The following is a 24,444-nucleotide window of genomic DNA, read 5'->3' as shown; positions in this document are numbered from 1 at the left end:
GAAAAACAAACTGGTTTCTTCCTGTATTTGAATTTTGGTTTTGGTTAGGTTTTTTTTTCTTTCCTTTCTTTAAAAAAAAAAAAGCATTGCCAGAAAAGGAGAACAAGTCATGAATAACGTATCAAAAAGAATTAGTGAGCTTATCGTCTGTCCATGCCATTTGCAGACTTAGTAGGGGGTTAAACATTTTGATTAATGCTTTATGAAGCTGATTTTTGGGGTAAGTGTTATTGTCTGGACGTTCAGAACAAGCAATGGGAGAGTTCACATTCCCAGCTGTTCCCTGGGGATTTGGGCCAAGTTGCGTAACCTTTCCATGGCACAGTTCCCTTGCCTTTGAAGTGTGCCTAGACGCCTACCTGTGTGTCACAGGGATATAATGAAAATTCATGTGTCAGAAGCGCTCCGAGATGAAAGGTACTTGTACGAGTGCAAAGTACTCCTGTTATTGCTTTAGCGAGAGGTCAGGGATTTGTTTAAATCATGTAGGACTTTTGTACCATATATACAAGAAAACTAGCAAGGCCTTATAATTAGTGCAGACCATGACTGTATGTTATTACACAACCTCATTATTAGTATGGTACACTGATGGAAGTGCCCTATTTGTTTTCAAGTAATGTGAACTATACAGCATTTTAAATTAAATTTAGTTGAAATTGTGTTAAAGAAGCAAACATCTACAGAGTATGCTATCAAGGGTTTTTGGGGTTTTTTGAGTTTCAGTGGTAATATTTTGAAGGAATTAATTTCTCCTGCAGGATTCACAAACCAAATAGTCAGGGAAGCGGCTAGGCAATATCAGTGAAATACATCTAACTTCCCTGTTCGGAGTGAGAAAATCCAAATGAGACCTAATACGAAGGATTGAAAACCGAACTGTATACACCCAAAGTAGTAGTTTTCAGGATTTGTACCTCACTACTGACTCTAGAGACCTCCTTCTTCTGAGGAATGCAGCTTTACTTCCTTTTGCATGACAGCCTGAGCCTTAACTCCTGCATAGTCGCCTGCCAAGCACTGGGGCGTTTCAAGCCAGTGCTAAGGACTACACAAACAATTCTTGAGACTGCAGAAGTGATCAGTTAGGCTTATATGTCTACGTTAGTTGCAGTGGGCATTAGATACCAGGCATTACATTCACCAGGCATGCAGAGCATTTGCTGGAGTTTCACAGCTAGTAATGCATGCTGAGATCTGGGAAGCAGTCAAAGATCTCATAAAACATTTGCAGATAAAAGCCAAGTCTCAGCACTGTGTTAATGTTCTTAAAGGTAACAAAGACACATACCCCCAGCAGCTAAACCAATATATTTTTGCATTTTATAGCACATAAGGTACAAAATAAACAGGTTATGAAGAGCTGTGGGGCTATCACTACTGAAGATTTCAGATGACGCTAGAAATTATGAGAATGAACCTATGAAATTAGGAGTCCATCCCCGGCAGTGCTCCATGTTGCCATAATGTAAAATATATCATCTACAGCTAGGATCTATGCTATGCCTCATTTGTCAGTACCTCCACTGTTCTCATCCAACCCTCTCCTTCCTTCACAAACTCCTCCAGTTCCCTGCTTCCCACTCCCATTGCCTCCTACCCCCCATGTTTTTTTTATGAAGTGGTTTAATTCATCTCAGAACTGTGAGTTCAGGTGATATTTGTCCAGCAGATTGTTAGAAAAAAGAACTTTTCCGCCTCTGGGGTAGAAGCAATTCTCCCTACCAGAAGAGTAACCGATATGGTGGGAGACCAGGTTTTATTTACCACTTCGCTGAGCAGTCCTGAGTCCCTGTGTCTATGGTGGAGGGCTCTCTCTGGAGGTACTCCAGTCATAATATCACTGGATATTCACTGCAAAAGGGTCACGTGGTAGCCAAGTACTTCTGGTACTTATTTCGGACACAATGGTATGGGGTTCTTCTCCCTGTGCCAGTGGAAATCTAGTAGACTAAGACAGCATCAGGAAGGACAGATGAAAATACCCCTAGATTAATTTTAAAACATGGGTTCAAACCTGGAATTTTGAAAGGGGTTTGAACCACTGTATTCTGTGTCCTGGAGAGAAACTTGCAGAGTAAAACTTTGGGGTCTGAGCTGAACTGACCATTTGGTTTGTTTCAGGGGTTTTCCTTCTGTTGGTTGCATTTTCATGAAACCAGGAAACCTGATTTCTCTTTGTATTTGATTTGGTCTGAACTGATTTCTTGTTAATCCTCACTTATTTTGGTGCTGCATGGAGAACTTGGTTGTATACAAAGGCTTATATGACATGACCGATCCTAATGACTGTTTGAAGATGTGTCTTTTTATATCAAGATTCTAGCTATTAATTGACTTCCTATCTTGATCCTAGACAAGACATTTATCTCTCTCGTTGTGTGGATTTTGTCAGTTCTAAAATAGTGATGTGTTTCACAAGGCAGTTACAAAGTTTATTCCTTCATGTTTGTAAAACATGGATGTAAGTTGCTGTATAAATAGAAAATTTAAATATATCTGCCAGCTCATGCAGAAACCTCCGTGCATAAAACTGAGCAATTCCAAACAGATTTTGCTTTGTAGCTACTCTCAGAAATCTGCAATGTTTTTAAATAACATATAGATTACTGCTGAGCTCACTTCCAGTTTAAATGGCATATCAGAACATGTGTTTCTTTAAAAAAAAATTACGGAAAATTTGTAATGACCTTAGATTTTAACAAGCTATTGTAGCTTGTAACTAGCTGTTGGTACCTCATCCTATTTGTACTTGGAAACCTGTGGATTTTGGGGGAGAGGGAAACGGGAGTGTTAGCATGCAATTACATCACCAGATTATGCTTCCTTCTGCTTGCTTGATTTTCTACTGACATGATATTGCTGTAGCTATGGTTTTAGACACTGCCGCTGCCTTTTCAGATAACCATTAGCCAGAGAATTAAAAAAGAACCACTGTAAGAACAAGAGGCCTAAATGACCCATGAACTTCAGTGCCTGAAACTGCAAAGCTCTGCAGTTCTCCAACTTCTCTTTCCTCTGTGGAATTATTGCTTCTCTTTCAGATTTTCTGCAGAACTTTGCTACCCTGCTTTAGAGTTTGTCTGCATGTGCAGTTTTTCTTGAATAGTTCCTTTCTGATGTAGTGCAGAATAAAGTGCCTGCGTGACTTCCATACTCTTTTCAAGAGCATTCTAGAAAAGGACAAAGGAAAAGTACTGGTGAGTTAAGAGCAGTTTGTTAAAAAATAAGTGCTACAATGACATGAAATCTCAAGTGCCAATTTAATTATTTTCCCCAAGATGATGCAAAAAATTCACTGTTTCTGATGTGGCAGGAGAGTTACTGTTGAAGAAAGGGTAGTCATTGTTGCCCACCATGCTCGGCTTGCTTTACTGATGTAGTGGTCCAGCAAGAGTTCAGCTTTTAGCATGGGAAGTGAATTATCTGCAAGATGCAACTTACTTTCAAATGATTTGCTTCCCATAGCTTTTTTGCATTGCTGTCGGATCGCTAAGGCGATAGTTTCCAATCTTTTTCAATTTTCAGAGCCCGGAAAATTTTCCAGGGGAAATGCAGAAAAAATTGACATCCATACAAGCTGAAGAGCCTATCTGTGTTTACATTTATTGTTTGTTCCCTCTCTCCAACTCCATGTAAATATTCCCTAAGGTACAGGGTTCTGTGGGGCTGAAAGCTCACCGTACCAAAGCACATGCTAGTACGTTTGCTGACAAATACGTATGAAAGACTTCTGGCAAGCAGACAGTCAGTCTTCTTGGCTTCTTACCTCTGCTTTGTCCTTAAATTAGTGAATGAAGTCAGATGCAGGCCATACCTGAGCTTTTGTGTGCTGGCTTTAGATCATTTTGGCTGCATGGCTTTGACCTACTCTGGCCGAAGAAAGAGTTGACACGTGCCAGCTGGGACTGGTGTTTTCCTTCATTGAGCCAGATGGTCAATGTGTGTAGGTATAAGGGGTGCAACCACACTGCACCCACTGTTCTTGCTGTGTTTTTTTTTAATGACGGTATTTGACATTTACTTCCCTAAAAGTGCAGGATTTATATATAGCTATTATTAGACCCTTTTCCCTCTGCGCTTCCTGCTCACACTGTGTTACCCCTCTCTCATTCTGCTGCATATCGGTGACCTATATCTTACTCATATAACCTCTCTGTCAGTGAGCAGCAGCTGCTGCTCCTGCAGCCGTGGCCAGCTGCGATCCACCTCCACCAGCTCCCTCCTTGCTGCGAAGACCTTCCTTGCTGCAGCATATCAACGGTGCTCCAAGAACTTGGCAGCCTTTGATCTCAAATCTGCCGTCCTGCAGATGAGAGACACGCTCTTGCACAAGTCCTTCGTTACCACTTCCTCTGTCAGCGTCTTACCAATTAAAAAGCGTTTAGCCCATTTGAGAACAAAACAAATAGCAGCATTACTGGCCAGGAAGACACTCCACATTTTCGGTTCTGGTGAGAGGGGAAAAAAAGTCAGTTACGTAAGAGGAAAGATTTTAGAAATGAAGCGTTTATACCTTGAACAAAAAACGGAATTTGATAACTGTCTGCAGCTATATGAACTGGAGTGTTGTTGTGAAGGAGAGGAAACAATGTTAGCTAGGTCACTGCCGTGGAGGAGAACGTGGCCAGGAGCAATGAGAGAGATTGGGGTGGTTAAACACAATTTATACTGGAAAGGTTTTCGGATGATTTTCCAAGTAAAAAGCAGGAATTGTTCCCTCTCATACATTACTTCCTTCTAAAATGTGTTGGCATGAAGAGTGCTGTGCTTTGGATGGCGTTAGGTGGTGGTGGCACTTTTCGTAGGCTCAAATTCAGTGAGTCACCAAAAGCAGAGTGTGTTGTGATCAGTGTAGGGTGCTGTACGTGGTGGGTCAGACCTGAAGTCCATATCTTCTGGTGAGGCAGACAAGCAGCTTGGGAACTCTGTACTCCTCAAAAACAGTGCAGTCTCGAAGGGTAATATAGTTATGGGCTGTTAGCATGGCCTCTTCCAATTAAATTGTATGAACTAATGTAAAATATAAAAAAACGCAAGAGGTGCAGAATTGCTAGTATTAAACAGTTGTCTTATAGCCATCTGTTTTCCACATGACACCTACCAGGTTCAGTGTACAGAGAGCACTTGCTAGGAAGAGAAACCAGAGTTACCTAACTAATAAAAAGTATTGACTGTGAAACCTGTCTTGTTCATTTTAGAAGCGTAGGCTGTGGTCTCCCCAGCAGAGCTGAGCAGGAAAAGCCCAAATGATATGAGCTTATCGAAATATGAGGACCTTTCCAGTATGAGAGAAGTGGAGTGTTGAGATGTCCTCCGCATGGAAGTAAGGGGGATCTTAACTCTGCTTTTAAACTGGAGGCTTGCTGAGTTTTTTAAAAGGCTTAAAGGGATAGCTGCTGTGAGACAAGACCCAGCAAGCTCAGGGAGCATTTCAGGTCCTGCAGTGCCATAAAGTGCACACCCAGCCGTGCACCCTTACTGTCTTTACAGTTGTGTTCTGCAGATCCTTTGTTTTGCTTGGTTATCCCATGGGTGCCGGAGGGGTTTAGTTATGCAGACATCCATGTATCTTCGTCACCAGGCAGGAGCCTGCCGAGCAGCTCCTCACCCTAATTGCTACCAGGGTGCCTGTCCATTTCACCCTCGTCCTGTTACTAGTTTTTGTAACTTACTCCATCAGTTCATCTCACTTCCCCCCAGCTGTAGCATTTTGGAGATGACTCTGAACACTAGGATTATTTGCAATCCCCAGTGAACGTGCCAGGCGACGTGCTTGGAAGGGCAGCTGGTTTCCCCCATTTGCACAGCCTATGGGCTGCCTCTCAGGCAATGGGGAATAAATCTTCCAATCTGAGTATCTGTATCATCCTCTCAATTACATTTTAATTTTTGCCCTCTCTTGCTCATAGTTTTTTGAAGCCCATCAAAATAACCCCAGTTGTCCTTGGTTTTGTACAGTCAGAGGGACATCTGTGGTCATTTTTGTCTGCACTTCAGTAGCACAAAACAACTGGTAATGTGGAGCTCCAAATTTAGTATGACAGCATTGTCAGCTTCCCCTGTGTTTATGTGGGGGCATAACGATTTTGCAATCTTAAGCATTGGCTTTAAAAGAGAAAGGAAGTCTAAACTGCAAAACATTTTTCAGATCCTTAAGACGCCGAAGATAGTCATCCACAGAAAGCTTTCTGTTTGCCACAGGTAAATACAATTTTCAAGTACTTCTCTAATACAAAAGGTGCACACATACACATGCACATGTACATAGTGTGTTGTGAGCAGGAGTCTGCCTTTGTAGGAGAATTATACACCGAGTAGTGCTAAAGTACTGTCTTGATTACTTACTGGCGTATACACAAGGCAAAACGGTTAAGGAAATAAGGACAAGAGCTGTGCCTGGGACTACTTAAGTAATTGCACGTGCACCTGATGTGTCCCTTATAGTTTGAGCTGTCTCCGGTGACATGCTGTTATGGTGGTTGCATGTGCAAATGCTAATTTATTTTTGAATCAATGATTTTTGTACATGGATCTCATCTTTTCAAAATACGACCTTGAGAGCACTCCTGATTACTGCACCACTGGTCTTTATATACTTGTGGGCAGTCATTTTGCTTCAGAGCTTTCTATTTCAAAGCATGAAAGCATGACGACCTTTCAGCATTCACCGTCTTGTTCTTATATGAGCTTTCTGAGATGCAGTCAACGGTCTACCGGTTAGGACATGCTCCAGCATTGTAATAGTCTTGAGAAGAGCTTTCTCCAGCAATGCCTTCTGGATCTAATATATAAGTACTGTGGGTTTTTTCTGCTAATACTGTGCAGAGGCCAATGTTTCTCTCTTTAATAAATTTATGAGAAATCACAGCAGGTTGCCTGCTTGACATTTTCTTATTGTAGGCTTGACCTGTTGGTGAGCTTTGTATCGCTGTCTGGAAAAGGCTTGTATAGTTGTGGGCTAGCTTTTCCAAATCACGGCATGCCTTTTTTGTCAGCTGCAAGCTCCTACCGCATTGTGGGTGGTTGCATCACTAAGGAGAAAATAGCTAGCAAAGGCACAATCATTGCCTCGGGACTTCGTCAAGGAAACCTCATGTTAAGTTGCATATTTGTGACTTGAGCTCCAAGGGTTTGGTCGTGCTTGCAGTAATCTGCAGATGTGGAGCCTGTTGTTATTCTGTGTTTATCTACTGATTTGAAAGGGGAAATGGGTAGTAAGAGAGAGAGGTTTAGATCAAGGGGGAAGCCGCCTGCAAGGAAAAAGCCTGACAATTTTGGCTTCGGAAGTACCAGCTCATCCCAGAAGTCCCAACATCCAGCAAATGCCTGTCTCGGGTCAGGAAAGCTTTTCACCGCACTGGAGAGGCTGAGATGCTTACAGATGAAGCGGCTGTGGGGCTGTAATTTCAACACTGAAATCTTGCTGAATAATGAACTAGATATTTTGTCCTCCCTCGTCCCACTGGAAGTCTAAAGTAGACAAAGGAGGCATGCCAGTGTAAATTTAGCTTAACGAAAAGGCAATCAGGTTCTGTATGACCAGCACTGAGAAGAATGTTAAAGCAATACTTGTCCAGCTGGTGATAAAGGATAACCTGTGCTGAACTGTAGAAATAAATGGAGGAACAAAAGTGACTCACTAATATCCTTGACCTTTTTTGAAGAGCAGATAAGAATAGTAGCAGCACCTGAAACCATTAGATATGAATACGGTGATTTCTAGATGAGTTTGCCTTGTCTCTTGAGAACACTGAGTATGGAGTGCTGTGGCAAGAAATAAGCAAATTGGCCGGACAGGGACGTGGTTATGTCTACGGTTGGGAGAGCAACGGGTATTTGACTTATTTATTTTCTACTCTTAACATGCATATAGCATTAGGGACCCTAAGCGGTTTCACTTTGCTGTTGACATGGTGTAGGGATGAGGGATGCACAGACAGCTTGGAACGGTTACAAAAAAGGATTAGTAGCTGTTTTGCAAGAGGTTATTATTGCAACTTCTGGGAGTTGGTTTCAAAGGCAGCTGTAAGCATGAGGATCTCTCATTTGCTCTCCGTAAAGAATAGAGCCTCTATAGTCTCATGACATTTAGCATCAAATGCCTCTACACTTTTCTTCTTTCTGTTTTGGCCAGATAAGATTCTATAACCTCAAATCTTCTGTGTATATCCCTTTGTTTTGTGATTCCTTTGTGAAAGAAAGAAAACACCCCATTGAGAAAGAGAGAAACAGGATATAAAAATAAGGATCTGCTCACAATTCAATCCTCTTTATTTTCCCTTCCACTGAACCCCTGCGTGGCAGCGCACTGGTGCAGCACCGTAACCAACAGTCTGGTGTCTGCAGCCTCCCAAGCCAAACCCAAAAGGATTGGACATCATCAGTCTCACCTTTTTTGGCTCTTTGTTTATACGTTGTTACTTAAAACTGGGGATTTCTTGGTTTCAGGCCTGGGTTGGGGCCTCCAGTGCGCTGCTGTGGTTTGTGGCCCTGGACAGCTCCTGACCCTCCTCCTTGCATCCTCCTTGTTATCCTGCCACCCATTTGCTGCTCTGTTTTTTCTCTGGAGTAGTCTGTAACCTTCAGATATCTGCTTCCCCTCTGTCCTGTCTACTTTTCCTTTTCTGTGTCTGTCCAGGGGCTGCCTCCAGAGCACATCCCGTTGCCGTTTGCAGGCAAGCAGCACGCCGTAATCATGACAGCAAGGTTCCCACCGCCCACCTCCAGCAGATTCCTCTCTTGCGAGAGAATTGCTTAACTTGAAATATTTTTCATGTTTGTGGGCTTTAAATTTAGGCCTGAGTTAAGCTCATGCACAGGTATTTATCTCATATGAGGCAGCCAGGCTTCAAGTGAAGAATGTGAGCTTTGTAAAGCTGCAAAACTTTTTCTAGCTAGCAAAGGGTCCATGCTCTCCTCTTCGTGTTCCTGCAGACATGCAGTTGCAGTACCAGGGAATGAGCTGCCCAGCTGTTTGTACTCCTCCTTTCACCTTCCACTGTGTCAGGGCCAGCTCTGGGTCAGTCTGGTTCACATACTTTTTCTCTAGGAGCAGGCCTGTCACAGTGCTGGCGAGATGTGCTGTGACTGCTCTGCCGCTGCAGATGACCTGTGGCTCCCTATCATCCTCACTCCAGTGGCTTGTTTTGAATTTCTGCTCATGATTATGCTGTGGAAGAGAAGCAGTGAAATTTTTCTTCCTGCGTATTGGTGTCTGATGGCACATGGTAAATGCCTGCTGTCCTCACTGGTGGCTCATTTTAAGATGTTGCAAACGAAGGTCAGGGTGATTATTCTCTCACTAAGTCTTAAAGCCAATTTCTGGATCGCAGACAAGAATAACATTGCCTGCATTCCTAACATGCCTGTTCATCCTGCCACAGAAGGCTCGTTGCTGTAGCTGACCAGTGATGTTTTCTTACCTGCAAGGTCAGAGATAAAGATGTTGGGACTGCTGAGAGAATCTAATCTCAGCAAAGCCTCTCTTGGATCAGAGAGTACTTCTGCTTTTTGGTGTATTCTTTCAAAGGCAGTCCTTTGAGGAAACTTGGGAGAAGCATGTCAAGCTCAGTCACTTTACATGGGCATGAATGCATTATGTGGAGCAGTTCAGGTGTTGTGAAGTAGGTGTTCAGCGTAGGCTTCAGACCGAAATGTAGCCATTGTGAATCTGTGCATCACTTGAGGGACTTTGGAGGTATTTATAACCATTCTTAACATTATAAATGTTTTTAAATGCTATGTATAATTTAGCTTCAGACATTTTCAGGTCATAACTAAACTACTAGGCTTGTTCCAAATCAGGGATGGATGGCATGAATAGCACTGTGTGAGTCAGACCCATCACACGTTCTAAATTAAACTTGTGCTGAGCCGATGCTGATCTTAAGACTTTTCGAAAATCTCCCCACCTTACAGAGGTTGATGATGATGAAAAAAATAAAGCAGAAGAGTGGAAGAGAGTAAGGAAGCAACAAGCCAACTGGTATAATGGAAAGAATCAAAACATGCAACTAGGAGAAAGAGTTTGGAATAAACAAGTTAGTGAAATAACAGCTTCAGTAGCTCTCAAGAGTTCAGACTGCAAATCCCTAAGTTTACCAAAGCAAGGCTGTCTCCTAATGAATACAAATGGGTGTTGTCCTACCTAGGCACTGCAAGCTGCCTGAAGGATTTCCACAAAGGGCTCTTGTTCTCTGGGGAAAAAAAGAATATGAAATACATGAGGATGAGGTAAAGATGAGAAGATTGACGAACTTGGAGAATTTATCTGATGACCTGTCTCCCAGTAGAGATAATACATGCCTCAAGTGAGATTTCACCTGGAATACTTTGCACAGTTCTGGCCATGCATACTTAAGGCAGGTCAATTCAAGCTTGTTCAAAAGGTTGGGCAAAACAAACCCCAATGATTGGTTTTCTCCGTTTTTCAACCTATCTGAGAAGAAGAAACTGCAAGACTTTGGTGTCTATGTCCCACTAAAGATGGGTAGAGCATGAATAAGTTTGCTGTCTGTACGTAGATAAAGGAAGATGTTAGCCTGCCTGCAAATAAGAGTTTACTGGGTAGTAACATCTGACTGAAAACAGACTGTGTGTACAGTTAAGCTGGAAATGAAGGGGACTCCAGGCTACCAGAAGAATGAGGCTCTGGAAAGAGCAGGGGCAGGAAAGCTGTACTTTTAAGACTGAGTTAATGAAAGTCATGCTATTGCATGTGTGCCTGGAGCACAGCAAAGGACTGAAGCCTACACCCTTGGAAGTTGTTTCCATTGCCTGTGTGATGGGGAGAAAGAGAGAAAGCAGAACTTGCTACGGACAACTATTATTTTGTGTATATATATCCAGTATCCATATATACACAAGAAGGAATGGGAGTGCCTGAGTGAAGCTGCAAGAAAGCAGATGCCCTGGCTTCAGCTTATTTTGTCCAGTGATTACCTAAAAGAACCTGCTATTGCTGTTTAAACCCTGATTTGGAATGCTTTTCTCTTCCCATGGCAAATTTTTTAATCTCTCTGAATATGCAGTAGGACTGTCTCTGCTTCTTTTTTTTTTTTTTTTTTTAAAGTATTGCTTACTTGAGACCTCCGTAAACCCCGCTAGCTGTTCTCTCAGAGGAACAGCAGTTCATTGGGATGCATGATTCGTGGAAACATGAGGTGTGCCCTCGGCCACGGAGGCAGGGTGGCTGCTTCTGCAGGGCTGACATTGCTGCTGCTGCTGCTGCTGGCACTAGCAAACAAATGAAGCTCTGTTCATTTTCTGCTCTAGCAGAATGGGCGGGGGGCGGGGGACAGGCCAGAAGAGGGATGAGCTTGGGGATGGAGGTTGCTCAGTCGAATGAGGAAAACATAATAGAAGAGAACGTATATTCAGGTTCATAAAGAAGTGCTTTCAATGATAACATGTTAAACAAAATTTGGAAGGATTTGGCAATCCCCTTTTATTGCTGTTCACAGGACAGCTTATCTGCTCATTTTTTCTGTTTCTGCATGCTAATGATAAATCAAAGCCAAGCATCAGTGTTTGCTTTGTTGTTGCCATTGACCCTGATTTAGGACAATCTCAAAACATGAAATACCTTCCCAGTTTTCTCATTGCTTATGACTTCTCCCAGCATTCCAAATAGCAGGCTGGTGTTGTGATTTGAAAAACCTTTTAAACATTGCTGTTGTAGAGTATTCTTAGTAAAAAACAAGAGTGCAAAAAGTACGCTGGAGAGGGAAACATCCAGACTGTGCTGAGAGCACTGGGAGAGAAATGCTTAACTCCTGTTGGCTACTTTGGTCTGTATATTTCCATCCATTTAAATTAGGCTGCTTTGGTCCTCCTGAAAGCAAAGCAACCATTATTACAGTAATAAGATATTGAAAGAAAAAATGTATCACAAGTTTTATAAGACGCAGTACCTTTCAGAAATGTGGCATTTTAGAAGTGCTGGCATGAAATCTGTTGGCCTCTGCATAAATGCAGTGACTAAGAAGACATATTGGTGTTGCTCTAGTTAATTAAAAATGTGATTTTAAAGTGTTTTCATGATATGACTGGAACAATGCATCCTGTAAGGAGAGCAAATGCTGAAACGTGAGAGGCTTACTTCTGCATCTGAGAGATTAAGCATTTTCATCTGGCTGAGTCAAGGTTGAGGGAAAAGGGAGTTTCATTTGACTCGGGGGGCTTCTGTATTCTCTTTAGTTACACCATGTATGTGCGAGTGTCCCAGCACTGACTGAGCAAGGTCTAGTTACTCTGCTGACAGCAGATGGAAGCAAACAGCCAGACTGTTAGGTGTGTTGACCTGCTTTGACTTGCGGCCATCATCTGGCCCTACTCCTTGTTCAGCTGTGCCGAGGGGGAACCACCAGTGAGAGGGGCAGGCAAAAGGTTTGTCTCACTCTGCCCACTGCTGTATGTTGAGAGGTGAATCCTCCCACCACCCTTCTTCTCAAGGACTTGTTTGCAATCCCATGCGTTTATTGCTGTGAAGGGCCATTTGTTTGGTGGTTCAGGCCACAGAACCTGGCCCATGTACAAGGGGGCTAGGTGTGCGTAGCAAGGAGAGGACTCCTGTCCCCTGATTCCATTGGGATTAATTACTGTTGGCACTTAAAAGATTTTTTGCAAAGTAGGCATTGTTGTCTCCAGCCATCCCCATCCTTGGGTGCCTCAAGAGCAAGCAGGATTTCTCACAGTGTGCTCGGCTGTGAGGACTCTCTCCCACGGGCAGAAGTACCTGCATCCAGCTGCATTCAGCTTGTGTCCGCATAAGACATGAAGCCTGCTGACCATTATATTCTTTTTAATCAGGGCAGAATTCATTCTTCCACAAATAAAGAGTCAGATCTGTTTATACTTGCATCCTGGACTCAGAAAGGTTGAAATCTTTCTGCAGTGTAGCTATTCCCTCTTATCTCTGATGATCGCTCTTCATTGCTAGACTAATGCATAGGGAAATGGGTGCAAATTTGGTGTTTCTCTGAATAAGTTCCCTCCTTGAAGAGTCATTACGCTCTCCGTAGCCCCGTGTAGGTAGCAATGTCCTTAGAAAGTAGAAAACTGATTTTTGTTCTTCCCCAGTCTTTTTAGAAGCCTGATCTTTTTCATTCACTGTTGGTAGTGAATTAGAAATTTGCTGTATCATTGTTAACTAAGCAGAATAAAGACAGTCTGGAAATAGAAATTGCTGCAGCCTGTGCAGAGAGATGTCAACCATGGCTCAAAGTTGTTATGAAACTGTGAAGTCATCAGAAATAATCCTCACTGGGAATGTGAATATCAGGCACAATGGTGGGTTTCCAAACTGAAAATAGAGACACAGAAGTCTGGGAAAAAGAAAACAGAGGAATATCACATGGCATAAAAGCAGCTCCAGTTCTTTTTGGCTCACTGGAAGATTTTGTCTGTCTGTGATATCTGATAGCCACAAAAATGATACCTGAAGATCCATGACCAATAAGCGCACTCCTAATCCAAGATGGTCTGTAGAGTTTCCATATGCTCGGTGGGAACTTTCTGCACATTAGCATTGAAGCCATGCAAAAACATGACCCTTGAAACTGAACAGGAGGAGGAGACTTAGGAAGGATAACTTATCTTGTTAATGACACCGAAGGATAAGACACTCAGGAGAAATCAAATAGCATCAGCGGTAAAGGTCCTGTTACCACTGTCAAGGATGAAAAGGAAAGCCTTTAAGAAAAAGAGGCAATAAATTTGCTTTCCAACTCCTTTATCACCCATTACATAAAAAGCCTGAGGGAATGAGATCTTACAATTGGAAAGAGTCTTAATGGCCCAAAAATCAGCCCAGATCTTGGAACAAAAGCTATAGTCATCACATTGCTTTCCAGACAAAGAACTTATTATGTGAAAAGCAGAATAAAACTCAAGAGCCTGGGATATGCCAATAAGCAAATCTCCCTTTACTTGGACAATAAAGGAAAAGATCAGGAGAGAGGAACAAATACAAGGCTTCAAACAGCAGTCTGTTAACCCATCAGACCAATGTGGATTTAAGATGAAGGTCTACCAGTTTTTCACCTACAGGGAATGAAACTGCCTGTGCCCTTGCAGTTTCTCTTGTTACATCAAAGGTGGTGCCTCTAACAATTCCACAGCTTCTGTACGAAGTTAGTGCTGTCGTAAAAGTGGGGAGTATGTGCTTCTTCACATAGCACAATTCAGCTTCTTTTGCTACCAGTAATGTAAGAGCTGAAATCACTGCTGAGTGCTTATTGCATGTTAGTGGTGTTTCTGAAGAGAGAGGGAAGAATAGAGAAGCTAGTAGTTGAAACACTTGTTATTTTATTACCTTCTCAAAAATACCTTTGTTTTGTACTAAATGTATCACGAGGACTTGTTTGCCATGGACTGAGAAGTCAGCAATGAAAGAGAAGGTAGCTGGCACTCATCATTGACAGAAAGAGACAGCAGCAATGTGTGAACAGGCATCTTTACTTAGTAACTATTACCAGATAATCCTAATGAGGCTGCAGGATGTCAATTGTAGAAAGCAGTAGTCAAATCTCACAGATTTTAATGAAGTTAACAAAACGAGGCAAAGGATGTTCTTCCTTTTTACTGCTCCAATAGCCTGGTCTTTATTTGTAACGGAAGGGTACTTCTGTGAAGAAATCATTATCATTATAGTAAGATGCAGGACTCCCAGAAGGGATGAGGAAACCTCTGCATCTGCCTTCACTGGGTACCCGAGGAGTGTTGTCTGCGATGCCTCCATTGGAAGTCATTTTTGCCCACTGGTGGACCCAGACAGCGGCTGCTGGGAAGAGCAAGCTCAGACCTGAACAAGCAAAATGCTGATTTTCACTCTACAGAAGTGTGAGATGTTTTCTGGGAATAAAGCTCAGATAAAGCTGATCCCTCATAATGTAAATTCCATGAAAATGGAATTTAAGGCAGTGATTCAGGCAAGTGTGTAGTTTCTATTTGAAACTCTAAATTGAGAACTACTGTATGTGAGTAGTTCTATTTTCCACAATTTTCTACACAATGTTTATATTACTTACAGAAGAGCAGCAAAACATACAGCCGACTATACACATTCTTCGCAGTTAAACAGAGGAGGAAGGCTTAGCTAGGGTCATGAAACAGGCTGCTCTGAAGCTACAGCTAATACATTGCAGTCTTCTTTTTTCAAGATGGATAAAGAACCAATGTTTCAATTTTGTATTGTCACAATTATATTTCTAAGACTAATATCAGGAATAGAAAACAGCATTAATCTAGACAAATTCCCTAACAGGTAGTGAGCAAATCACAGAGCTCAAAATCAGAAAGGCCGTAAAACAGTTGTGGAGAACAGAAAGCATCAGTTGCGATATTATGTTTCAGAAAATAGATCAACGAGAAACATTGCAGATGATGAGACGATAAAATCCTGCACAAATATACAGTCCTACTGAAAAAAAAAAAGAGATAAAATCCTCACAGTGAAATTCAAGTGTCTTACTTGATTCATCTACATTTAGGAAGTCTGTGTTTCAGTCTTTTCCTTTTACTGTAGAATTTCAGTATCTATTAAGTAGTGAAAACGCAGACTTATAGCTACTAAAGCAAAGCTTAATGTAAAAATGAAGTGTGCTTATGCAGAGGAAGGGATTTTTTCATTATGATATCTTGGCTTACTTACTGTGTCTGTTTTCAGAGAATTTAGACTCTGAAGACAGGACAGTTTCTGTCTTTAAGTAGGCATTACTATAGTTCAGTTACAGTATTCTGTATTTTAATGCCATGTTTCATTATCGATCACCTAGACTGTAGTTTCTTAGTATCTGAACACCTGGGATCTTCTATTTAAAAAGAACTACAGAAAGTACTAATTGTTTTCTTCCAATGTTCTTTCTAGTTCATATGACACTGTAGCTGTAATCCTTTATTTGCTGTTACAACGGGAGTCAAAAAAGATTATTTCCACCAGAAACCTGAAGACCCACCTTTTCCATGGAGTTAATTGTTTCTAAAGTTTGCACGTTGCCTGCTTGCAAACATCTGCCTCCAATTTCTATGCAGATGCTCTTGATCACGTGTATCTGAGTCATGCTGCTTCTGGGAACATATGTAATGAATTCTGTAAATATCAAGCTGACCTGGTGTTATACTGAACGGCCACCCATTCCCTGCTTCCTTTACTGGGGTATCACTGATCTCAGTGCTGCTGCTATAGTCTCAGCTTTGGTGTCAGCACTGGAGTAATTCATAGCCCTGCAGTCAGTATCATTTAGGATGAAGAATGAATAAAATGCATGTCTCAGAGAACCTCAGAGTCTTAAGAAAATTCCCTCTCTTCCGCAAAAAACATCCCACCCCCCCGGCCCAGATCTCAGGATTTCTTACTCAGACGGCACCTAAGTTTCTTTCCTTCCCTTCCCCAGCCAACACTGGGAACCACAGAGGGATGCTTACACTGCTGACACTCTTGCTCTCACCTGGGTCCTGAAGCTGTCTCTGGCATCTTCAGCATGTGTGTGCAGCAAACCAAGCCACAGCTTAGATCATCTGTGAACTGGGGAGCAGTGACAAACAGAAGAGAACTTAGTGACAGCACAGTTCCCTAGAGCTACACCCTTGTAGAAGGAAGCTCATGAGTCTTAAAACTAATTTCTGCTTAAATAATTAGTTCAATTGTTAGGTCATCAGCTGAGGAATTAAAAGTTAGGGACAGGAGTACTATAAACAAATGAAATGGTGACTATAATTCAGTGTTGAACGTTTGTCTCAGTTAAGAAGTCTACTTTCAGATTTTTCTTCACTGTTAGTGACTGTCACCATTTCACCTGCTCTGTCTAATACGTGGAGTTATGTGATGCAAGTCACTTGTTACTTTGCTCAGTTTCTTCCTCCCTGTTCAATGAATACTTACCTGATCTAAAAATAGATGTGAGTTAGTATGTAAATACTGTCCTTGGGCTGCAGGCTGCTAGGTAAAAGCAAGTTCAGCCAATCACTGTGCATATGTGATAAAATGAAATCTGTGCATTGATTTTTTCCTGCTTTGAACTTCAGGCCATTTTGTATTTCTGGCTGCTGCTAGCAGAATGAGGCTGTATCTGACAACAGGAGTAGAGTTTAAAAGGCAGAAAATACATAAGATATTTGGAGTGAGCCCAAGGAGATTAGTCTTGCTTCTTCCATTTTCCCCTTAAATTTCACTTTATGGTTTATGACAGCCAGTCTCATGCTCTTCACTGAAACAGTGAGAACTGCCCTTTGCCAAAATTCGAGTCGGTGTTTTTGAATTGAAGAAACAAAGTGAATTGAGAAAATGTGCCACCTAGAAAACAGATCTCCTGCTGTGGCTGCAACAGTTCAGTAGCAGGCACTTGGTCCTGACCATCCTCTGGTGGGCAGGGGCCGTGGAGCCTCCCACGGAGCCTGGGAGCTGTGCCTCCAATGCTGTGGAGATCACTACAGGTCTGGCATACCAAACCTGGTACAGTAAGGTAGCTGTGAAACCATCCATCATCCAGCACCTGGTGGTACTGTTGAGGGGCTATCAGACTAAAGAGAAAACTAATCAAGTAATAAGTGAAGTTAAAATGCCTCCCTTCCCCCTTTCCCTATGACACCAAAAAAAGAAAGACAGGCGTTTGCACTGCTGAGGCTGACCGCGGCAGACAAGCACGGTGTTGCACCATTGCCGTTTCTGTGCTTTCCTCATGGGGAGCATGAGTGCTGAAGTGGAGAAAGGATTTATTGCTTGTGGTTCTTTGGGGACAGCGCAACTTGTGAGCTGCATTTCGGAGATTATCAACTCTGTGTAAGCACCTTTATCGTACAGCAAGCTCCATTTTGTTTGTAAGCCCAGTCTCTCCTTCTGCTACCTTAATTACCTCCACAGTCCACATTTGGATGCAGCTGCAAGCAGTGATGTCGCAAGGGTGTCCACAGATGGTCACTAAACCTCAATGACCCTTGGTTATCAGTAAGAACTTATCTGGCAGCCATTTTCAAGAGAAGAGGAGTTGCAGAAGTCAAACCTGTGTCAGTGAAGGTCCCTGAATACTTTAAAGGCCCCCAAATTCCCTAGTAAACAACGATCAAAAGGAAAAATTTCCAAAGCTGGGAAATGCAAACAGCAATTTTTGTTTTGTCTAATTCTGTTTATTTCTTGTGCAACTGTAACAGAAACTTTTGCAAAAGCTCCGTGCTGTGTCTCAGCCATACCTGCTCCTACAGTTACAAACCATGAACTGGCAAATGCATAGAAAATGGAAAGCCTAGTGCTTCAACAAATGAGGATGATTGTGCGTGTGTGTGTATGTGGAGTTGGATGGGGATAGGAGTAGCTCTGACAGGACACTTGGACTATGGAGTTCTACTTTCTTATATGTTAACAGACTGAATTTTGTGAAAGAAATATGTCTCAGGGCTACTGGGAGAGGGGAAAAGCTTCAGGCCTAGAGCTACCCTAGGCTAAGGGTAAATAAAGATATACAGGTCCACATCCAAACTCAGTTTTTTGGTGAGCTTAAAACTCTGGAAACTTTATAAGTCTGTACCATTTTCTAATAAAAAATTTTAATACACTAAAGTTGACTGGACAAACATGAGCTCTGGGGTAGCAGCAAGTAGATCCAAATTTGAAACCCTGTTTGTTCATTTGTTCTCTCACTCACAGGCTAATGTTATCAGCGATGGCTGATACTTCAGACTCAGATTTTAGGTTAGTATTTGTTAATATGTAAACCTACATGTTCAAATAACAACTCATTCTCAGCAGTTAGCAAACTAAGTATGGCATGACTTACACAGGGTTAACATCCCTTAAGGATGATCTCCTCTCCTCCCCCTTGTGAAATTTCATTTCAGGAGATAGAGACGTTATCTACAGTATTTATTCCATTTTACCTTAATTCCTGTTTCATCTTGAGTTAAGCTGATTTTCATAAGACCCTGGTTTGTCTTCGTCTGTTTGGACAACCTACAGCTGTATTAGTGCCTGCCAGGCAAGGTTATGCAATTTTACATATTGTCTTAGGGCTCTGAAAACTCAGTCATTCAGCACAAATGTAAGAGCTTCAGCTCCAAGAATCTGGAAGCTTTCTCATTAGTGAGGTGTTTTGATTCCTGCCTCAAAGCCACCAGCAGTTTTGATACCATTGGGCATCTCTACTCAAGTGAGGATAAACACTTGCCATCAAAGAAATATAGCAATATTCAGCTAGAACCTCCTAATATTGTCAAGAAAGTCTAACCTGATGAATTATGTGACATTTATCCCTTTAAGTATCAAGTCCCTCCTGCCCCATAACTCCTTCTGGAGTGTTTTTTCCTGCCTTTCTCATGGACAGTTTCCTTTTGCCTCACCTATTTCTTGACAATTTTGTCTCTTCCTTCAGAAGAACTTGTGTATTTTCCATTTACAATCAGGAGAAAGCTCCCTCTTCCATGCTACCCCTTCACTTCCTATTTCATAGTAGCTAAATTTGTAGACCTTGTTGTCATATGCCACATCCCCATCTGAAGCTCTGAGTGAGGAAGACGGGAAAAGTGATAAAGAAGGACTATGGTCCTTGCCTTGCTGGGGTGAGCCATACATTATTATTCTTTTTAGAGGACACCAAGTTCTTATTATTGATACTTTAAGGGAATGTGCATAGAAGTGGTCACGTGACTAGCACCCTTGGAAGTATGCACTGGGTTAAGAGTGGCTTCCTAGTCCTACCAAATATTGTGTACCTCTTCAGTGATTTGAACGAACAGTGGATTAGGCAAATATGTTGAGTTGCATAACAGAACAAGGCAAAGACAAAGATCTTTTGCTTGTATGATTGCCAAACTGATTGTGAGTGACAGCACAAGTCTTAAACATGCAGACTTCATCATTTGTAAACATGGATGTTTTACAGTTAACTTTTTCACTTCTGTGGTAGTTTGGAAAGGCATGGGAATAGCTTTACTCAGTGTTAGTGCGTTTTGTATGTAGAAAAAGAGCAAAGCAAGGTTCATAATTTCACAATGCAGGAATAAGCATTCTCTGCAGTCTTAATCTTTTTTGTTGTTGTTGTTGTTGTCGTTGTTGTCATTTAAAAACACCTATGAAGCCAATTTTCTCTCTTTTACCCCAGCTAATAACCAACCCACTGCTGATTTTAGCAGCAGCCATGAAGTGAAAATGATACATAAATACTTCTAAAAGGAGAATTAAAGCCATCAAGTTGACAACTTTCTCCACACAATGCAATAACCACAAACTTCACAAATTATTTAGATTTGTCATATATTAATATAAAAACAGAATGCCAAAATGCACCATGTGCTTGAGCAGTGTCTTACAAGTAGTCTATAATGCTGTCATGGTCAGTGTCAGTCTGGTCCTGGCACACAATGCGTTATGAACAGATGCTTGTAGTGCTGCACTGACTTCAAAACAGCTTTGTGCATGCCTGAGAGATTATTTCATGGTCAGGCTTCGGTACCAATCAAGTGTGGTTGAATGTGGCTCAGAGGTAGAATAGCAAAGAGCACCGAGCATGGTTTACAGATCCAGTCTCAGGTGAGCGCATTCTTGTGTCACAGCCCAGGATGCCAAAATGCATATTTTGTCCAACATGATCCGGAGCGAGTTTTATTAAAGTCACCTTTCCTTTTTCCGTGCAGCCATTCCCATGGTACTTCCTACTCATCTGTGCTTCTGTTCACCTTCCTTCAGCACCTTCACCTACCTCCCATTTTCCTGATGGCCCTTGGGTATCAACTATTTGACAAGCTGCTGGTCTGTCAGTGCTCTGAACTGCTTATTTGCAAAAACTGACTTGTCTATGTCTTCAGTTCATGAATAAACTCTTGAATACACTACTGACATCCATTTCATTTCAGTGAAATTAATTTCATAATCTACAGTGACTACTCCCTGGCAAAGCTTAAAGCCTATGATTTCCTCTTACCTATTTCTTTCCTTTAGTCTGTATTGCAGTTCACTGCTTTTTACTGCATAACCTGTTCCTTGTTAGTCTCCTTCCCAACTTTTGTTTATTCATTTTCTGTTTTATTGTAACCATCTGTTATCTCGGACTCCTCTTTTAACATTTTCCTTTGTAATTGTACCTGTTTTCACTGGTTTTCTTACTGGCACTGCCTGATGACTGTGCATCTGACCTCTCAGCCTGCTATGCAAGAAGCACAGCGTCTGCTCATTTAAATCTATGCCGATACTGTATTTATTACCCCCTCTAAACAACAAATTCTTTCCTCAAAACAAATATTGTCAAAGGAATCATAGAATCATAGAGTCATTTAGGTTGAAAAGACCTTTAAGATCATCAAGGCCATCCGTTAACCTAGCACTGCCAAGTCCACCACTAAACAGGTCCCTAGGCACCACATCTACATGTCTTTTAAATAAGTCCAAGGATGGTGACTCAACCACTTCCCTGGGCAGCCTGTTCCAATGCCTGACAACCCTTTCAGTGAAGAAGTTTTTCCTAACACCCAATCTAAACCTCCCCTGGAGCAGTTTGAGGCCATTTCCTCTTGTCCTATCATTTGTTACTTGGGAGAAGAGACCAACACCCGCCTCGCTACAACCTCCTTTCAGGTAGTTGTAGAGAGTGATAAGGTGTCCCCTAAGCCTCTTCTTCTCCAGGCTAAACAGCCCCAGTTCCCTCAGCCGTTCCTCATAAGACCTGCTCTCCAGACCCTTCACCAGCTTCGTTGCCCTTCTCTGGACAAGCTGCAGCAGCTCAACGTCCCTCTGTACTGAGGGGCCCAAAACTGAACACGTGCATTCGAGGTGTGGCCTCACCAGTGCCGAGTACAGGGTGACAGTCACTTCCCTCCTCCTGCTGGCCACACTATTCCTGATAAAACCCGGGTGCTGTTGGCCTTCTTGGCCACCTGGGCACACTGCTGGCTCATGTTCAGCCAGCTGTCGACCAGCACCCTCAGGTCTTTCTTCACCAGGCAGCTCTCCAGCCACTCTTCCCCAAGCCCACAGCATCGCATGGGGTTGTTGTGACCCAAGTGCAGGACCCAACACTGAGCCTCACTGAACCTCATACAACTGTCCTTGGCCCATCGATCCAGCCTGCCCAGGTCCCTCTGTAGAGCCTTCCTACCCTTAGGCAGACCAAGACTCATGCCCAAGTTGGTGTCATCTGCAAACTTACTGGGGGTGCACTCGATCCCCTCATCCAGATCATTGATAAAGATACTAAACAGAACTGGCCCCAAAACTGAGCCCTGGGGAACACCACTTGTGATCAGCCGCCAACTGGATTTAACTCCATTCACTACAACTCTCTGGTTTTGGCCATCCAGCCAGTTTTTTACCCAGCAAAGGCAAAACCTGTCCAAGCCATGACCAGCCAGTTTCTCCAGTAGAATGCTGTGGGAAATGGTGTCAAAAGCTTTACTGAAGTCTACGTAGACAACATCCACAGCCTTTCCCTCATCCACTAAGCAGGTCACCTTGTCATAGAAGGAGATCAAGTTAGTTAAGCAGGATCTGCCTTTTATGAAGCCATGCTGACTGGGCCTCATCCCCTGGTTGTCCTGTATGTGCCGCATGATGGTACTCAAGATGACCTCCTCCATAACCTTCCCTGGCACTGAGGTCAGGCGGACAGGCCTGTAGTTGGTGGGCATCACGTTTGCTAACCTCCAGTCATCTGGGACAGGACTGCTGATAAAGGATGGAAGGTGGCTTGGGGAGCACTTCCACCAGTTCCTTCAGTACTCGGGTGGATCTCATCCAGCCCCACAGACTTGTATCTGTCTAAGTGGTGTAGCATGTCACTAACCATTTCCCCTTGGATTATGGGGGCTCCGTTCTGCTCCCTGTCCCTGTCTTCCAGCTGAGTGTGACAGTCGATAGAAAGAACACATCCAAATGAACGTATGTTATTTTGCAGCGTGTCCCATATATCATTCAGATACTTTTTGGCATATGCAAAAACTGCCCAGGACACATGGCTCTACTACCTTGCCTGCTGTCCAGCTGACTGCCTCTCTAGTCCCGCTGGCTATTCTCCTTCCCCTAGCGACAGTATTTGTGTTGACATTGCAATGGCAGTGCCTGGTAACAGGATCCCATATTTACATGTACAGCAGTACATGGCTCTTGCCCTGGCCCTGGTCTAGGAGTAGGGTCTCTTGCTCCATACACTGTATCTCTGCAATTATTTATATGATTGATAAAGAGAGTCAAAACCTTGTTGGAAACAGGGTCAGCAGGTGTTGATTTGAATTTTGTTACGTTAATTCTGTTCCCAAGTTTCTTTTCATCAGTAAAAAAACATTCACTCTACTAGTCTGGGTAGAATTCATGGGGATAATCAGCAATTACAAGCAGATCATGATTACTAATTCGCTGCAGCATTCCTGGAACATACTGTTTCCATTCCTGGATTGTTACATTGGCATTTAAATTATTGAAGTGCATAATAACAAGTCATAAATTCCCCCTGGAGGACCTGAAACATTCTGAAATTTCAATTAATTAAAATACGTCAAAAAGATTTAAAAAAAAATAATTTGAAGAATTACCACAGGAGCATGCAACCATGCTAATAGGTTAAGTACATATCCACTCAATTTAGGAAAAGATTAGCAAATTTGTGACACCTTTGAGAGCATTTTTTACTTCTTCATTCAGATATGTATTTACGTAGGCTTCTCAAGCCAAATTCAGTCCTCTTGAGTTACTATTTTTAAGGAGTGCATTAGGATTGATTTAGTGCAAGTTCTTTACACCATAGGTCTGCAATGTGTTTTTCCAGTCTTGCTCTTTTACCCCCATACACATGACTTGGTTTGGACCAAAACTGATTACAGGGTCTGTGTTACGGTGTTTCGTCTCAGACCGCTTCCTTCCCTCCTCTGAGTAGGCTGGGTTGTTGTGCTTGGCTGCCTCTCACACAGGCTGAGAGGTGCAGAGGGCCAGCATCTCCCCCCAGTTTCATACTGGTGGTGCCAGGGGAGGCAGCCCCCTGTAGCCCACAGCCTGAGAGGGTGTGAGCACCATGCATGCTTCTGATTATTTTTTCCACCTGAATTTAGGTTTATTGCGATCGCTTTTTCTGCAAATGCAGAAGCCGCTCCAGAAGAAAACAAACAAGTTCACTCAGTGATAGAGAACCTGGTCCAGTATTGATTGAAGCCAAAGAAATGTTTCCGTTGACTTAAGCGGAGACTGGGTTGCAAGAGGAGGAATGCCAGGGAGGCTGACATGGCGGAGGCTGTGTCAGGCAGCTGGTTGCCTTCAGCCATGAGGCCAGCAAGGCCAGCCTGCTAGTGGGCAACCAGCACTGGGGTTTTTAATTTGCATTTTAAAGAAAAGAGCAATGGTTGTTCATAAACAATATTGCAATTTGCCAGAAAAGCTACTGAGCAAGATGTGACATTTATTTCACTGTGAGGTTTCTCATCACATGCTGTCCTGATAAGGTACACAGCAAAACATCTACCAGTAAAGACCTT

General features: G+C 42.6%; 2 protein-coding genes across 2 annotated transcripts in view; one reads left to right on the top strand and one right to left on the bottom strand.

The window, feature by feature from the left end:
* Positions 1 to 24,444, top strand: part of ANKH (ANKH inorganic pyrophosphate transport regulator) — a 103,697-nt gene that overhangs the window by 5,355 nt on the left and 73,898 nt on the right. The window lies entirely within an intron of this gene.
* Positions 21,242 to 22,611, bottom strand: LOC135312191 (uncharacterized). Its single transcript, XM_064445324.1, is given in 3 exon segments — positions 21,242 to 21,725; positions 21,727 to 21,818; positions 22,435 to 22,611. Coding segments are annotated over 3 exon segments (753 nt in total).

This window comes from Phalacrocorax carbo, chromosome 2 (assembly GCF_963921805.1).
Source record: "Phalacrocorax carbo chromosome 2, bPhaCar2.1, whole genome shotgun sequence".
Lineage (NCBI taxonomy): Eukaryota > Metazoa > Chordata > Aves > Suliformes > Phalacrocoracidae > Phalacrocorax > Phalacrocorax carbo.
The sequence above is the reverse complement of the archived record's forward strand: the minus strand, read 5'-3'. Positions and strand labels throughout refer to the sequence as shown.